The following is a 19,029-nucleotide window of genomic DNA, read 5'->3' on the forward strand; positions in this document are numbered from 1 at the left end:
GGGCAGACTGACAACTCATGTTGCCCCTGGGCAATAGGAGATCTTGGGGCCCCTGTGTCCTCGCACACACTCAAACCACACCCAAAAAAGTCTATGAAAGGTACCATGGGCATCCCATGGTGCCCCCTACTGATCCCGGGCTCTCGTGCAGTGCCTGAGTGCCCGAATGTCTGCCCCAGGGACAGATACCTCTTACACAGCTGTCACTGAAATAGGTGTCCCCATTGGAAGGCCTCCCTTCAACTTCTGACCTCAAGGCAACAATTTTGAATTTATCTTTTTCTGACCTTCTGCATATGTGTTTTGGGTTGGTGACTTAAAACACTGAAGAAAGAGCCATGCAACTGGCATTTTCAGTAGAAGTTCGGCCACATTAGACTCCAGGTTTCTCTCAGTATAAATTTAAAGTGGTAGTAAAGTTGTTCTGTTTATCTTTTACCTACATGTAGGCCTCTAATAAGGTACTGTAAATATCTCTAAAAAGTGCACTGTTTAGGAGACTTTTACTCCTGTGGAAGGCGGTAATGACACCGGCGTAAATGTACCTTGAAGGAACAGCATTCCCGTGCCGTTCCTTCAGAGCTCTGTGCCATGGCTGGGACTCCCACACACATGTGCGGAAGTGACATTATCATGGCTCAGCCAGTTAGACGGCCAGAGCGAGCAAACCCAGAAGGAAGACCAGGTGAAAATGGAAGTCCTGTCAGCGGTGACAGCACACTGCTGGAGGGCTTCATGTTAAGGTAAGTATTTCATAATGTTCTAGCATGTGGTGCCCTTTTGAATGTTGCACTTTGAATGACAATTGTGCGGTCATGCAACACTGTAGCCATATGAAACTTTTACAAAGTTTTTTAGAAAGATAGAGCTTTCACTGGGTTTTTTTATTTTTTGCTAAACAAATAGAAAAAAGATGGAAAATTTGGAAAAGAAAATAAATTTTCTTAGTTTCAGTTTTCTTATTTTGCAATTAAGTAATTTTTCTTCTTAACTGGTGTGCTCTGATGGGCACTGATAGGCTCCACTGATTGACACTGATGAGGCTGCACTGATGGGCACTGATAGACAGCACTGATGGGACTTGTAGGCAGCATCGACAGGCACTGATTGTCACTTATGGGACTGCACTGATAATCAGTTGGTTATCGGCTCTCTACTTATGCTGACACAGCACGTGAGGACAAAACCTTGCCTAAACCCGGCAAGTCTATTTACACTGTGATGAGCCGTGATTGGACAGCTGATCACGTGGTACAGGGCTACATCTGTGATTGGTCAGCAAATGCCCGAACGCAGGGGTTCACACTGGGGGGGGGTATGTCTGGGATGCCCTCCCAGAACCAGCCGACCATGCTGTAGCTGTCATTGGACTATAGCATGGTTGGCAAGTGATTAAAAAGCAAAAACGCTCAGTAAGTACCACCTAATACAGCATTAAAGTTGATTAAAGTCAATTCACTAAAGGAAATAAATAAATGGATGCATTAATTAACCACTTGCCCTTCAGAGGATTTACCCCACCTTCCTGACCAGGCCATTTTTTGCAATACGGTGGTACATTACTCTAACTGACAATTGTGCTGGCATGCAATGCTGTATCCAAATGAAATGTATGCCCTTTTTCCCCACAAATAAAGCTTTCTTTTTGTGGTATTTGATCTCCTCTGTGGTTTTTACTTTTTGTGTTATAAACAAAAAAAGACCGACAATTTCGAAAAAAAAAAACAATATTTTTTATTTTCTACCATAAAATATATCCAATAAAAAAATTTAAAAAATCAAATGTCTTCTTTCTTTCTTCATAAAAATGGGCCAAAATGTATTCTGCTACATATTTTTGGTAAAGAAAATCCCAATAAGCATATATTAATTCGTTTATAGTGGGACTGTGATATGGCAGTGGACATTTTTAGACTAACTGACACTTTGTGGGAACCAGTGACACTAATACAGTGGTCAGTGCAACAAATATACAATGATTACTGTACTAATGACACTGGTTGGGAAGGGATTAACATTTAGGATGATCAAAGCATTAAGTGTATGCCTAGCTATTTGCTTGGTGTACACTATGTAGTGCTGGAAAAAAGGAAGTGATGGATCGCGTTCCCAGCTCTGCAGGGACACAAGATCGATCACTCCCTCCTGGCACAACAGAGCTGTGCCAATGTAAACACAGGTACAGCTCTGTTCTTCCTCCCTGCCTGATGATCTGTGAGTGCCAGAAAACATCTGTGACAGTTCACAGCAAAGGGATCCGCTGGCGGTACACGCGTACCCCCATGAGGAGGAAGTGCAAGATCACATATATATGCGTTACTTAAACTGATAATTGTGCGGTCATGCAATGCTGCACCCAAATGAAATTTACGTCCTTTTTTCCCCACAAATTGAGCTTTCTTTCAGTGGTATTTGATCACCTGTGTGTTTTTTATTTTTTGCGCTATAAAAAAAAAGACCGACAATTTTGAAAAAAAAACAATATTTTTGACTTTTTGCTATTAAACATGTAGAGTAAAAAATTTTTCAAAATCTAATTTTGTCATAAATTAATTGGTTTACATGAAAGTTATAGCGTTTACAAATGGCGGTATATATACTGGGATTTTGTTTTGTTTTTTTACTGGAAATGGCAGCGATCAGTGACTTATAGCGGGACTGCGGCGGGCATTCTGATACTGGGGGGAACTGACTTGGTGTCACTCACATCCCCAGTGACACCAATACAGTGATCAGTGCTAATAAAAAGCACTGACACTGTACTAAGGGCACTAGCAGGAAGGGGCTAATATGTGGGGCGATCAAAGGGTTAACTGTATGCTGTTTTACTTGGGGCTGTGTGTTTCACTGTACGCACTGCTTTGTATGGCTGTGCTGTGCACAGCCATGCAAAGCAGTGTGCAGGAGCTGACAGGGGAGAGAACTGCTTTGTTTATAAACAGTTCTCCCCCCCATTGGAGATGCTTGGCAATCACCGGGCGCTGGCGATTGACAGCCGCAAACGGCGGTACGGGTAGTTCGAGCATGCGTGCCTCGCGACTTGCGCACACCCCCTACCCAGAAATGTAACATCACGTATATATATGTGATTTTTGTCACCCGTGCCGCCCTGTAGCAGTATTTCTGCTATAGGGTGGATGGGAAGCCGTTAAGTAGTGGTCCAGGCATGCGATATTGAAGGAACGTAAAAATATAATAGGCGTCTATATAGTAGTCTCTATCATTTTGGATCAGTAATCTTTAAATAGTAAAGCATAGAAATAAACACAGAAATGTTAAATTTAGTGAAATATATTTTTGTTATTCTATCATTTCACCAGATTGTTTGTGTATATACAAGCATATACATAATTTTCTATATAAACCTCCCAATCAATGCAAACATAATACAATGTACATGCATATGAGATGTCTTTTGAGATATCTTTTGCAAAATTTGTCACAAGGCAGAAATGGATTAGGAATAGAAAAGTATTCTTACAAAGGTGTGGAACTTGAACTGTTAGGAAGAGGGGTGTCATCAATTTTAAGGTTTGGCAGATGGATAACACAGTGAGACTTTGCAGAACATCAGAGAATGACATTGGAGGAGATTTACTAAAACTGGAGCCCAGAGAATCTGTCGCAGCTGTGTATAATAACCAATTAGCTACTAGGTGTTATCGTCAAAGCTTCATTGAACAAGCTGAATTTAGAAGCTGAGTGGTTACTCTGAACAGCTGCACTAGATTTTCTGGGCTCCCATTTTAGTAAATCCCCTCAAATGGCTATTCTCTAGCAAGACAAAACAGACAAGTCCGATGATACAGCTATGAATTTTCCACATATTACAGCAAAAATAACTTTAAAGTGTAACTGAAGTCAAAACTTATTTTGTTTCATGTTGGATAGAATAAGGGTTAGAATTCCCATCAGTTTTTTTTTTTTTTTGCCATCTGTTTCCCATTGGAGAGAGTTCCCCTCCGTTAGTGTTCCGATGTCAACCCAAAACATGGGATTTACTGTCACTTTTAACAATAAGGAGAAGCAGTAGAAATAGAGAGTGTGAATCTCTCTATCAGGGGCACAGGCGGCAGTAAAAACTGACAGGTGTTCTACTGATTGGCTTCATCAGATAAATACCACATATTTCGATGGAATAACGCATGCCTTATTTTACAAGCATTTTTTGATGACTGGCAAAATATTTTTTTTTAAAAACGCTATGAACGGTAGATCAGTAAAATAGCTTGTGAATTAAGCCCAATGTGCTAAACTCTACCCTTAAACCAGGTAACAATGCTCCAACACTTCTGAGAAGGGACACAGAATATTGTACTGTGTTTTTACTTTTTATTCTGTTTTTCCTCTGTTTTACATTTTGGATAGCTTAAATGTTATTCTGGCCTTTTTGAGGAAAGATGTCTCAAACTCATATAGGTCAGTCAATAACTGTCTCCTCAGAGCACGGCTGCTCTTGATTCTCCATTCTCTGGGGGCTGTGAAAGCTACTACACTGACATGCAGTCTGCTGAAAAACAAACATTATAAGCATTTCGTACATGGCATAGTAGGTAATCTGGAAAAAAGTAAAGTGAAATTTGCTATCTATAATTTCTTTTTCTCAAAATATTAATTGCAATACTTATTTTGCATTCTGCCCACAATAATAAAACTAGTAAAAAATGTCTATGGACTTTGGCATAAGAGACTGTAACAGAACACATGAGTCTGAATGTATATTATAACAGCTAAACCAGTTTACGTGGCTCGATAAAACTGTCCCTCTGGAGGAAATATCAGTATTTTTTAAAATCTTCTAAATAAGCAGCAGTGATATTTAATTCAAGGTAAGTGCCTATGAGCCCATACCAGGCAAAAGTATAAAATTCTGATGAAATAAATGTAGAACAGCCCCATTGTGCACAGTTGAGGAAAGTCTCTTACTATGATCTTAGAATCCCCCCCCGCCAAAAAAAAAAAGAAAAACAGAGAACAAAATTCACTCCAGAAGACTGACATGATAGGGAATGGTGTCTGGATTAGTTGCCAGGAAACAATATAGAAAGTCCTTGTTTTGAGCTGCTCTACCTCTGCAGTGTTAGATCAGGGTGTTTGAAATGACCGCAATGGATGGCGTAGTGCAACGATCACATCATGGAAAGGGAAGTCATCAGCATTCTATCATGTCCATTTCAACAATGTATTATTAATACATTTCACATAAGTTGAATAACCAGTATTTCAAGGCCACGCAGAGTTCCCTTCTTCAGGGCATCAGGAATACAATCAACTTCAGCACATTGTTCTGGTACGAAATGTGTAAAAGTGGGAATGAATTTTATTTTATTGAAAAAGAATTGAGTAGAAAATGTTTCGTTAAAAAAAGTTCTGGTATGGGCTGAAGTTTTCAAGATGTTATCCACTTTGGTTAATCTACCCTTGTTACCTGACTCTGTATTGCCTTGCTTAATCATTGTGCTCATGATTTAAAGAATCCCACCATACAAGTTCTGATAGCTTTCAAACAAACAATAGCAAAACCTTGGAAGACCCCAGCACTTTGTACCTTGGAGACCAAAAATAAAATCACACAGGCTATGATACATAGTAAAATTGAGGCCACAATAATGGACAAGATTTCTAAACACCTCAAAGAAAATGGGATCATTTTCTCCCACCATGCTTTGACTCCTTACTTCAAGAGCCATAATTCCTTTGGCCCTAGTCTAGTGAGATGGTTAAGCCCGGGGCCTGCTGAGAGCCACTGTCCTCTTTTTCCTCCTTTCCTTTCACCTTCCTCTTCTTTCCTTTTTTTCTTTTTCCCTTTTTCTACTACAGTCTTAGTAGCTTGTAACTAGGGTTTTCATAATATGTTTTTTTACTTCATCCTCCTCTGATGAAATGTTAGCATTGCACTCCTTTATCTATGTGAATTTGTTGCGACTGTTTTGGGGGGCTTAATCCACCTCTCATTCACTTCAAATATAGTTATTGGATAGTTTTATATGCTTTTGTACTTTTGTGGTCTATGGTATAATGTATTGCTTATTCCATTGTAAATGTATTCTCCTTTGTAATCTTGACCTTATTGTGGTCTTGTATGTTTTACTTTCTTTTGGTAATAAAAGTATGAACAAGAAAAAAGTTCTGGCAAAGTATTTACAGATGATGTGGACTTCTGTGAGATTCTCAGTCATAGATAGTTCATTCCTTCTGGCAAAAAAAGAATCGTAGATTGCCCCTCTGGGCTTGGATAAACACATGAATGAACATCAAAGCTGGATAGCTTTAGATAAAAGTACTTTATAGCATTAGATAGACTCAGAAATCATAAGCAGAAAGTATGATTTTAGCAGTTTCCTCTGTTCTGGGCAATAAAATAGAGACATACAGCCACATCAGAAGGGTTTACCTAGTTTAGGCATATGTTGCACATAAATACAATTCATTCATCTAAAATGCCCCTTTTCTTTTTTTTTTAATTATGTTTATCAAGTCTAGTGCTGTGCATGTCCTACAGCGTTCTGTAACACTCACAGCTGTGGAGGGTAAACATTCTAAACTAATTAGACTGTCACAATGGAGAATGAAGTGAACTCACATGTGAGCAGGTGACATGGAATTCTCCAGGGTGCAGTCTAAAGCTGGCCATAGACAGATCAAAATTCAGTGTTTTAAGCAGGAACCGGAGAAACTTTGATCCATCTAGGGGCAGGCTAATTGTACTGAAGTTGATTATATTGATCAACTTCAGCACAACCAGCCTATCAGGTTGTTTTGTACGAAGGAAAGAAAATTGCATAATCTACGGCCAGCCTAAGGGCAAGATTGTGCTCTGTCAAGGACTCCCAGAGGTTCAGACTTAGCTGTGTGTTCTGTGTTCATGATCCCTAACCTTGCTGTAATATTTGGAGACTGGAGACTAATCTGCACTAGCAAAGTGCAGAGCTGTTCTAGTGGTAGCAGTGTTGACAGGGATGCAGCAGAGAGGAACTGAAGATGGCAGAGCACACAGAAGCAGGCTGGGATATGGAAGAGGAGCATGTAGAAGAGGATTGTGGATCAGACCAGGCAGCAGGACGGCAGCCCCCAGCACAGAAGCATACTGGATAAACAGCATACCAAACCAAGCAGCAGGACTGCAGACCTAACTGCAGTGAATTCTGAATGATCTCAGACGTGGGTGAAACTGATGTTAAAAACACACTGCATTTGCCCATTAAAGTATGTTTACACAGGAACTTACAATGTTGTCTAAATTAATGATCGCAGTATACATTTTTTTTATGAATGAATGAACTAGACTGAATAAACATTCATCCATTGGGGAAATTGCTGACATTTGGAACCACCATGTGTGAAGCCACTGTTTGTCCCTAGTATATGAGAAACGTTATTTGGTTACATTGTAGTGGACCTCCATATAAAATATTGCAGTGTTGCCTCCTTTCTAGTTTTATTGACCCTTCTGTGGTGTGGGCCCCTCATGGGCCGGGTGGGTCTGTTTTTGGTCGGCGTGCTTTTCTGCTTTTGTGCCTTTTCTGCTTTTGTCTCCCGGATGTATATTTGTGGGATGGACCTTTATGAGGCTATAACAATACATGTGTGAATCCAGAAAAAGTACTGAAGAAGTGGATGTCTAATCACAAAACGTGCATACTTTGGTTATCATTTTTGTATTTACTCTATATTGCTCTCTAAGGTCTTGTTGATGAACCCCCTTCTTTAATTGATGTTTTATACTGACTTTGATCTAACTTTTATAAAGGATTTTTTTAATTTAAAAAAACTATATTTATAATATGGTGTCTGTGAACTACTTCTGGAGATATAATTAAAGTCCCTGTTGTTTTGTCTGTGAATTGGTTGTGAAAGAGGAGCGTGCTGAAGAGGACAGTGGATGAGACCTGCAGCAGGATGGTGGCCCCCAGTACAGAAGCCTACTGGATGAACAGGACTGCGGACCTCACTGCAGTAAATTCTGAATTATCTCAGAAGTGTACCAAACTGATAGTAAAAGCAAGCTGTGGTTGCCCATTAAAGTATGGTCACACATGAACTTACAGTGTTGTCTGTAAACTGATTAACATGATATACATTTTTTACTAAAGAATTAATTAACTAGATTGAATAAAATATTATATCTGGATACAATTACACTTTAAACTTTTTTTATTGCAGCTAATACCACTGTGCATAATCTACTGTAACAAGATGAACAAAGATAGACAGAAATGGCCCAGTATTTAATTTAATTTCATTGAATAAGATGAGCAATGAAAAATGACGTGGGCCAGAATGAAAAAATTAGATCATAAGCTTTTGGCTGACATTACCCATTAATATGCTTGGAAGCAACAAAGCTATTGTTTGTTGAAGACTATTGCCAAAGTGATCAATACAGCTTTAAGCAATCCATTTTCATTACATTTATGAAGATTTTTTTTCCCGGGGTTATAATTACTAGAATTCAAATCCTTACTGAAATGTTTTAACTCAGAAGAAATGCACAGGATCCTTATTAACACTATCCTCTGTGTGTAGCTAGTCCTTGCTGCTGCCAGGCCAAAGTAAAACCGGGAGTAATTAGTATACATCACAGTGTGGCTTAGAACCGTGCGGGCTTCAAGTACTGTGTCTTGGGAAGTCCTTTCATGCGGTACTTCCAACGCTGTAAAGGTCAACATACTGCAAGCTAGACTGCTGTTAGCTTTCATTCCTGGTTTTGATTCCACACATATCTAGTTCTCAAAAACACACAAAAGATTTGTTGCCTCACACTTCTGTAAAACATACAGGGGGTGATAAAATATTAACTTTAAAGTTTTGTTGACTTTGTGAGGATTAAATAAAAATGAATGGGTAGACTTTTCTTTTTTAAAATCAAAGAATGTAAAAACACTAAAAAGCCCAAACAGGTGACTCACTATATGAAAGTCTTGTTTTGTATAAAGAGAGTGAAAGAAATGTTAAAAGGGTCATAGCTCTTCTGAAAGGGATTTTTACTCCTTATAATGTGATTACAGATATGCTGAAAAAGGGGAAAGAGGGAGGTGGTGCTCTTCATAGTTTTGTCATACAAATTCTGACAACAAGGCTTTTATTCTTTATAAAACTGCTTCCCGTTCAGCGATGTATCGTTACATTGCTGGATAGGAAGCGTGATATCTCGGTCAACTCTGCAGCTGCAGCGATGGCCGAGGTATCATTGTTTTGATCCAATGATTCAGAAGCTGGTGAAAGTAATCAGAGTGGCTAAAAGAGCCACTGGATTACTTTTACAGGCAGCGGAAGAGGGCCCCCCGCTTTACCAGGCTCTCTTGAGCGATCAGGGAGCCTGGTAAAGATGTAACTGGTGACATCCGGCTCTGAGCACACAATGAGAGGAAGTGATGTTGTTCCTCCCACCGTCAGAAACCAGAAACAATGAGGATTTAATCATTTCCAGTCTCAGTTCTTTGTTTACCTGTCCATTACTGGTCAGAGAAGCAGCTGGTCAGACCAATCTGTGTCTGATCAACTGCACTGGGGGCCAGAAGAGAGGTCTGGGGTCTAATAGACCCTAGATCTCTTCATAAAGAGAACTTGTCAAGGCCCATGTTGTCACAAGACATGTTGTTGTTCAACGCACATGCTGTTCTTGCATGCAGGGGCAGACTGACCATTTGGAAACTTGGGAACTGCCTGAGTTTGGGCAATGACACAGGGGCCCCATGATCCCCTATTGCCTGGGGGGCCCCATGAGTTGTCAGTCCGCCCTGGTTGCATGCATATGTAAATGGTGATCGCACGACATGTCAGTTATCACCACAAAAAAACAAAGTGAGAGCAATAATTCTAGCTCCAGAACTTCAGAACCCTAAACTGGTAATTTGTAAAGGCCTTTAGAGTGTCAACTATGGGGATTTTTAACTGCCATAGGTTGGTGATGTTCCATGGGCGCACGTAATTTTAAAAAGTCATATGTCTGGTATCTATTTACTCAGTGTAACATCATTATCTTTTATACCTTACAAAAAATTTGGTATTATGTTGCGTTTTTGTAAATTACAATTCATTAAAGTGTATTTTTAAAAAAAAAATTGTATTTGAAAAACTGCTGCGCAAATACTGTGACATAAAAATATGCAACACCCATTATTTTATTCTATACGGCCTCTTCTTAAAAAAAAAAAAATATATATATACAGTCATGGCCGAAATTGTTGGCACCCTTGATATTTTTCCTGAAAATCAAGTATTTCACACAAAAAAGGTATTGCATTAACACATGTTTTGCTATACACATGTTTATTCCCTTTGTATGTATTGGAACAAATATAAAACAGAGGCAGAAAAGCAAATATGACATAATGTCACACAAAACCCCAAAAATGGGCTGGACAAAAGTATTGGCACCCTTAACTTAATATTTGGTTGCACACCCTTTGGAAAACATAACTGAAATCAGTCGCTTCCTATAACCATCAATAAGCTTCTGACACCTCTCACCCGGAATTTTGGACCACTCTTCCTTTGCAAACAGCTCCAGGTCTCTCTTATTGGAAGGACACCTTTTCCCAACAGCAATTTTAAGATCTCTCCACAGGTGTTCAATGGGATTTAGATCTGGGCTCATTGCTGGCCACTTCAGAACTCTCCAGCGCTTCTTTGCCATCCATTTCTGAGTGCTTTTTGACGTATGTTTGGGGTCATTGTCCTGCTGGAAGACCCAGGATCTTGGACGCAAACCCAGCTTTCTGACACTGGGCCCTACAGTGCGACCCAAAATCCTTTGGTAATCCTCAGATTTCATGATGCCTTGCACACAGTCAAGGCACCCAGTGCCAGAGGCAGCAAAACAACCCCAAAACATCATTGAACCTCCACCATATTTTACCGTAGGTACTGTGTTTTGTTCTTTGTAGGCCTCATTCCGTTTTCGGTAAACAGTAGAATGATGTGCTTTACCGAAAAGCTCTATCTTGGTCTCATCTGTCCACAAGACGTTTTCCCAGAAGGCTTTTGGCTTACTCAAGTACATTTTGGCAAACTGTAGTCTTGCTTTTTTATGTCTCTGTGTCAGCAGTGGGGTCCTCCTGGGTCTCCTGCCATAGCGTTTCATTTCATTTAAATGTCGACGGATAGTTCGCGCTGACACTGATGCTCCCTGAGCCTGCAGGACAGCTTGAATGTCTTTGGAACATGTTTGGGGCTGCTTATCCACCATCCGGACTATTCTGCGTTGCAATCTTTCATCAATTTTCCTCATCCGTCCACGACCAGGGAGATTAGCTACAGTGCCATGGGTTGCAAACTTCTTGATAATGTTGCGCACTGTGGACAAAGGCAAATCTAGTTCTCTGGAGATGGACTTGTAACCTTGAGATTGTTGATATTTTGCCACAATTTTGGTTCTCAGGTCCTCAGACAGTTCTCGTCTCCTCTTTCTGTTGTCCATGCTTAGTGTGGCACAGACAGACACACAATGCAAAGGTTAAGTGAACGTCTCTCCTTTTTATCTGCTTTCAGGTGTGATTTCTATATTGCCCACACCTGTTACTTGCCCCAGGTGAGTTTACAGGAGCATCACATGCTTGTAACATTCTTATTTATCCGCAGTTGTGAAAGGGTGCCAATACTTTTGTCCAGCCCATTTTTGGAGGTTTGTGTGACATTATGTCGAATTTGCTTTCTTTCCTCCCTTTTTTTGTTTTGTCCCAATACACACAAAGGGAATAAACATGTGTATAGCAAAACATGTGTTAATGCAATACGTTTCGTGAGAAATACATGATTTCCTGGAGAAATATCAAGGGTGCCAACAATTTCGGCCATGACTGTATATATATATATATATATATATAATGTTTGGGGGTTGTAAGCAGTTTTCTAGGAAAACAGTGTTTTATACATGAAGGGCAGAAATGTCAGAATTGGCCCGGAGTGGAAGTAGTTATAGTGCGATCCTTGTCCAGGAATTTACCCCAGTGTTCTCCCCAGGATTTTTCCAGTGCTGTGCCTTGCTGGTTCTGGTAGATGAAAAATCTGAGAGAGAAAATCTGTAAACTCTCATCCGGTGATCTCTTTCAAGTGAAATGATCTTGAAAGCACCCAGATAAAAGCACATTCACATTTACAGCTGTTAAATCCCTGCAGTGCCTGATAAGCAGCGGATTACTGAAGGGACTCTGAGTCCCCAATCTGCAATGGCTGGAGGTAAAGTAGGTATCAGGAGTCTAACATATCCTTGGTATCTCCATAAAGAGCACCTATCACTAATATCACATAGAGGACTGTTAATAATGAAGTTGAGAGGAACAAATGTATAAAACTATGCAAAAAAACTATATAATAAAAAAATGCAAGCTGGAGATGTAATTTCATATGGATATACACACACCACAAGCAGAGCCACAAAAAAGCACCGACTACACCACTTGCTTTCTATCATTACCACTAACCAATGCAGGAAGATATGTTGGTATGCCTATGAATATGCCACAATATATAGTTGAAAAATCTCCCCTACAGCCACAGTTCAAGTGAAATCAAATCCCAAAAAAAGTCCAAAATATCAAAAAACGAAACACAAATATGTCCCTCCTGTGTAATCAAGATGAAACAAATGTGTCCAAAGAAACTTATATATTCCCAACGGAGTATATAAGTTTCTTTGGACACATTTGTTTCATCTTGATGACACAGGAGGGACATATTTGTGTTTCATTTTTTGTTATTTTGGACTTTTTTGGGGATTTGATTTCACTTGAACTGTGGCTGTAGGGGCAATTTTTCAACTATATTGTGGCATATTCATTGTTATATTATTGTTTACATCTTCGGGAGTAAAGGTGGTGATTGTGCTGTGGGGGAGTTGAATTTGAGTTTAGATTTGAATTTATTTAGGAAGTGGTATTATTTAAAAATGTTGGTATGCCTATTCACTATCCAGCTTGGATGAACTGAGCTGGGTCTAAAAGGCTTGCTGTTATTCTCTGTGCTCGCACATATCTTCCACATCTCTTGCTCAGTGAATGAACCCAGAGATACAGAGCAACTTGCATGATAAAAACAGCATTGGTACTGAACAGTTTTTCACATTGCATACATTGAAATTCCTGCATAGGCAGGTAAATTTCATAGCAGGTAACACTGTTTTACTTACCTCTGCAAGCTGATCCACACCACTTGCTGTTCTTGCCAGTGTTACAAGATCATTTTGCATCTTTTCAACCCATTGTTTAATCCTATAGAAAGAAAAACAATAAGCTACATTACAATTAATGTACAAATATAAAACTGAAAATATTTTAGAGCAGTGGTTCCCAAACTGTGACCCGTGGGCTGGATACAGTCCTTGCTTCCTTTTAACTGGTCATTTAAGCACTGTTCCTCGATCTCTCATCAGTGGTAGGGCACAATTCCTCCCACTGACACCAATTGGGTACATTTCCTCCAAGTAACATTATTAATAGGGCACTATTCCTTAAAACTGACAATATTAATGGCACACTATTCATCACATTGACACCAACAGTGGGATGTTGTTTCTTCCCCCACTGACCACAGGCACTAAGTAATTTCTATTACCCTTAGTGAACACAAGCACTAGATCAGTCTTTCTCAACTTGTTCAACACAGAGGAACCCTTTAAATAACTTTCAATTCTCAGGGAACCCCTACCAAAAAATACTATTTCTACAACTCATCATACATTAGTATGTTGGTCAGTGGGAGGAATGCTCCTCACTTGCGGTCATCGTGAAGAATTAGCTCCTTACAGATAACTAAAAACATCAATGGTGTCAGTGGAAAATTATCTGAGAGGCAGAATTCCTTCTCATTGTTCCTTGCTCATTGCTCAAGGAACCCCTAGCAAACGTTTGGAGATAACTTATGGTTTCATGGAACCCTAGTTGAAAAACTCTGCACTACATCATTGTTTACTCCAACTAGCAACCAAGCCTGAGGCATTTTCTACAAACCCTGGCCACAAACTGCCCCTTTCCCCCATAGTCTTAAGAACAGTGAACCTACCCTTTTATAAAAAGTCTGGGGACCCCACTTTTAGATGCATGTGATTATAAAAATGTTATGTACTGTATGTACTATACTTTACTGTTTCTGCAGTAATTTGTCCAGTTTGTTCATACCTGCTGTAACCCTGCCCCTGCTATATTTCACAGTGTGGCTTACCTCTAGCCACATATCCACTTTCTCAAACTTGTATCACAGACTCACTTCACTTCAGTAGAAAGTCCATCACCAAAATCACAGTTTGCAGGCAATGTTCCTATTGACATTAATGTCTGCAGAGTTTGAGTGAAAGGCAGAGAAGCTTCTGTAGAAGCAGAGATACAGGCTAATGTAAGCTATGGCCAAACCACTGAAGAAGGGTTTTTTACGCAGTTAAATTGTCTTTTATAGTCCACTCCATCAGCTGTTTTCAAACATACAATGGATAAAAAAAATTTACAAACTCCTGTTAAAATGTCAGGTTTCTGTGATGTAAAAAAATTAGACAAAGATAAACCATTTCAGAACTTTTTCAACCTTTAATGTAACCTATAAACTGTACAACGCAGTTGAACAACAAAATGAAATCTTTTAGTTTGAGAGAAGTAAAAATAAAAAAAACTAAAATAATATGGTTGCATAAGTGTGCACATGCTTAAACTAATACTTTGTTGAAGCACCCTTTGAATTTATTACAACACTTGGGTATGAGTCTATGAGCATGGCACATCTTGACTTGGCAATATTTGCCCACTCTTCCTTGCAAAAACACTCCAAATCTGTCAGATTGCGACGGCATCTCCTGTGCACAGCCCTCTTCAGATCACCCCACAGATTTTCGATCGGATTCAGGTCTGGATTCTGGCTGGGCCAAACCAAAACTTTAATCTTCATCTGGTGAAGCCATTCCTTTGTTGATTTGGATGTATGCTTTGAGTCGTTGTCATGCCGAAAGATTAAATTCCTCTTCATGGTCAGCTTTTTAGCAGAAGCGGGAAGGTTTTGTGCAAATATTGACTGGTATTTGGAACTGTTCATAATTCCCTCTTCCTTGACTAAGGCTCCATTTGCAGCTGAAGAAAAACAGCCCCAAAGCATGATGCTGCCACCACCATGTTTCACTGTAGGTATGGTGTTCTTTTGCTGATGCTGATATGCAGTGTTATTTTTGCGTCAAACATATCTTTTGTAATTATGGCCAAAAAGTTCAACCTTGGTTTCATCAGACCATAACACATTTTCCCACATGCTTTTGGGAGACTTCAGATGTGCTTTTGCTAAATTTAGCCAGGCTTGGATGTTTTTCTTTGTAAGAAAAGGCTTCAGTCTTGCCACTCTACCCCACAGCCCAGACATATGAAGAATATGGGAAATTATTGTCACATGTACCACACAGCCAGTACTTTCCAGATATTCCCGCAGCTCCTTGAATGTTGCTGTAGGCCTCTTGACAGCCTCCCAGACTAGTTTTCTTCTCGTCTTTTCATACATTTTGGAGGGGCGTCAAGTTCTTGGTAATGTAACTGTTGAGCATTATTTTCTCCACTTGATGCTAACTGTCTTCACTGTGTTCCATGGTATATCTAATGCCTTGGAAATTCTTTTGTACCCTTCTCCTTACTGATACCTTTTAACAATGAGATCCCTCTGATGCTTTGGAAGCTCTCTGTGGACCATGGCTTTTGCTGTAGGATGCGATTAAGAAAATGTCAGGAAAGACCTACTAGAACAGCTGAACTTTATTTGGGGTTAATCAGAGGCACTTTAAATGATGGCAGGTGTGTACTGACTTCTGTTTAACATGATTTTGAATGTGATTGCTTCATTTTGAACACAGCTACATCCCAAATATAAGAGTGTATGCACACTTATGCAACCACATTATTTTAGTTTTTTATGTCTACACCCCCCCCCCCCCCCAAAAGATTTCAGTTTTTCAATTGAGTTGTAAAGTTTATAGGTCAAATTAAAGGTAGAAAAAGTTCTGAAATTATTTATCTTTGTCTCATTTTTTTACATCATAGAAACCTAACATTTTAACAGAGGTGTGTAGACTTTTTATATCCACTGCACATCTTTCCCCAAATCACACAACCTAAGCAAACTACACAGTGCTGTTACCAACAGGATAATATTGACTTATTGTCAGACCATCTGGGGCCTCTAATGTAGGCAGGAAGGGCCGAAGGGGTCTTTCACTTGCGGGTCCTGACTAACAGCCTGATAATACCGTCTCTATGCTGTGCAAGTTGATATCTGCCTACAGAGTAATAGCTGGTCCATGGGGGACAAACAGGAGTAGATTATTATTAAGATTATGCAATAGGATTATGAGATGTGTATAAACCAAACAGTTTTTGACTGTCATTTTTTAAACAACTTCTGTAAAATATTATCAAAGGAAAGGGTTGGTAAAGAGTGTTACTAAAGTGTAAGGTGAAGTGCATTTACTTTAAATATCCAATAATGTGCATATTATTTTTTTCACTTTCCCTCACACAGGACTAAAATTGTAAACTGAATACAATTTAATTCATAGTTTAGCAAATCAGCCATAATGCTTTAGTAAACCTAGCCTGCTTCATGAAAAAATTATAAAACCACGTAGCCTAATGAATGCAAAGCAGTTCTGGGACAATGTGCTTTGACAACCAATATCAAGATTTCAAAGAATGCCTAGCCCCTCAGCTGTAACTGTGCTTGTGCATAACTACTCAAAATAAAGCAAACAGTACTTTGATTTACACATAAGCACTCCTTTTTGATTAAAGGCTTCAACGTCACTCATACAGGAATTGAAACTGAAGCGCCACACCACTGCTAAGAGGTCCAGATACAACTGTATCTGGACCTCTCAACAGTGGTGTGACTCTTCAATTTCAATGCTCGATAATTTACACTACAAACCAAGAAGACTGTGGAGATCCTCTAGAGCACAGGTGTCAAACACAAGGCCGAATCTGGTCCTCCAGGCCATTTCATGTGGCCCTTGCACCTCTTCTGCAGCTACGGTACTGCTCTTGTCTCTGCCTCCACCTTGTCTCAACAGTTGGCAGCAGAGAGGAGGACAGAACTCATCCGCCAGATCCTGCACCTCTCAGTGCATCTGCAGCCCCCCCTCATCTCCGCCTCCCCTGGTCTCAGCATTCAGCAGACTCTGGTAACTGACTCCACGCATCCTCTGGTCCTCCTCCAGACCCTACACTTTCTGCTTCCCAGCTCTGCACGCAAAGGGGGTGCACAGTGATGTTAGGGAGGGTGGGGTTTCTTGACATTTGATGTTCAGGGGGTGGGGTGCTCTAGTCTTCCAGATACAACCGACCCTCTGAGGGCAACCATAATGCTAATATGGTCCGCGATGAAATGGAGTTTGATACCCCTGCTCTAGAGTGTAGAAGCTGCCTGCCAGAGAACCTGGTCATTAACACCAAGATCAATACCTTAAGATAGCAATACCAGCTAGATAACCCTACAGGTCCAGCGCTGTGTTTCCGTTTTATTCACCTGATCACTTATACTGGAGCCATGGTCAGATTCCAGATAAATAGAGCAAACTGACAAATGACAAACTAAAAACCAAGCAACACACATTAGAGTGAGAGAACGGCCCTTGTGGTATAATCTGTGGGGCTCAACTATCAGCTTGACAGCAGACTCTGGTCTAGAGTGCCCTAGTAGCAATGTGGTACTCATTTGTCATTTTGATAGCTGATCCTGCTGTGCTCTGTGTATCAGGAGCCATTGTCAGTACTGTTGATTAACACAGATAGAGGTTAGAAATGCTGTCTCTCTCTCCATTTTGAAGTTTTACTCCCTCTCGCAGACAGCAAACAGGAATTGTGGGAAACCCTTCTCAGAGGATTTATTACTTCTTGTGTCTCTGTTGGAAAGATCGCTTCCTGTCCTGGTGTATACCTGTCACCCAGCTCCCCAGTAATCTTCAGGGCTGGGATGTCACAGAGACCAGTGCTACTAAAGTGTTCTATGTTACAGACCACTTTCAAATAACAAATATTTAGTAAGAACCCCTGGTAGGCATCTAAATGTCTATGTTTTTGAAGCATTGATATATTTAGAAGAGAAGTTCGGGAATTAAAAAAAAAACTTCTATACTCACCCAGGTGGATGCTGCATCTGTCCTCTGTTGCTTCTAAGACTGAGAACTGAGCAATCAAAAACCGCTGAACTCTCAGTTCTCAGTCTTCATTGAGCAGAGTATCAGTGAAAGCCAGTCACCAGCTCTCTGCTCTGCCCCTCTAGTGTTCACTGGAGAGCCAGGCTGCGGATGGAGTGATGCATAGGAGATCCATAGGAGAAGTAGGGCCAAAAGAGCTTTGGCTCTACTTCTCCATTAAGCAACTATAAAAAATCATTAAATTTGCTTATTTTAATTAAAGTTAATATAATACATTTAAATAATTTAATTTAAAAATCATGATTTATTATTTTTTAGATCTGTACTAGTAGGCTAAACTACAAATTAAGAGAATTTAACCAAAGTAGGTACTTTTTTGATTGACAATTGAATGCCAACTGTTTTTGGTGCAAGAGCTAGGTAGGTATGTGTAGGTCCTAGTACCAGATGGCACTATACTTTCACAAGGCCAGGGTAGGTATGGATTTGAAGGGGTAAATTGGGCGTTATGGTTAAAGTTGGGGCGGGGGGGTTTGAACCTGTGCTTTGCCTATTATTGACACTACTATTCTATGTCTGTACGTGATCATATGAATGGGGTTTTCTTTTATTGTCCAATACAGTGTATTCTGGCGTAATAGCGTATACAGTTACTGGTCTTTTTTGGCAGCAAATAAAATTCAATAATTCCAGGTATTGGGTACATGTGACCTAGTCATCTTCCTTCCATGTTACAGTGCTCGTACTTGGTGATGGCAACTCAGGCACTCGGTGCTGTAACGTGGCAGGAAAGAGAGAATCTCAAGTCCTGTGTAAGCTCCAAGTCATGACTTGAAGTTTACAAAGGGAATTCTCTCTTTGTTACCGGTGGCCAAACAGAACATAGGGTGTAAAAAGTATGTTCAGCTGGTGCT

The 19,029-nt window shown here is 40.0% G+C and overlaps 1 protein-coding gene across 5 annotated transcripts in view; it reads right to left on the reverse strand.

Annotated features, from left to right (window-relative positions):
* The window catches only part of CACNA2D1 (calcium voltage-gated channel auxiliary subunit alpha2delta 1), an 857,854-nt gene that overhangs the window by 680,728 nt on the left and 158,097 nt on the right, over positions 1–19,029 (reverse strand). For all 5 annotated transcript variants that reach the window (XM_089685880.1, XM_089685888.1, XM_089685869.1 and 2 more), the window contains exon 2: positions 13,130–13,211. In XM_089685880.1, coding sequence (XP_089542006.1) covers positions 13,130–13,211 — 82 coding nt within the window. The remainder of the gene's footprint in view (positions 1–13,129; positions 13,212–19,029) is intronic.

The sequence above is a fragment of the Staurois parvus genome, unplaced genomic scaffold (genome assembly GCF_062004578.1).
Source record: "Staurois parvus isolate SC_StPar_1 unplaced genomic scaffold, SC_StPar_1.0 ptg000019l, whole genome shotgun sequence".
Lineage (NCBI taxonomy): Eukaryota > Metazoa > Chordata > Amphibia > Anura > Ranidae > Staurois > Staurois parvus.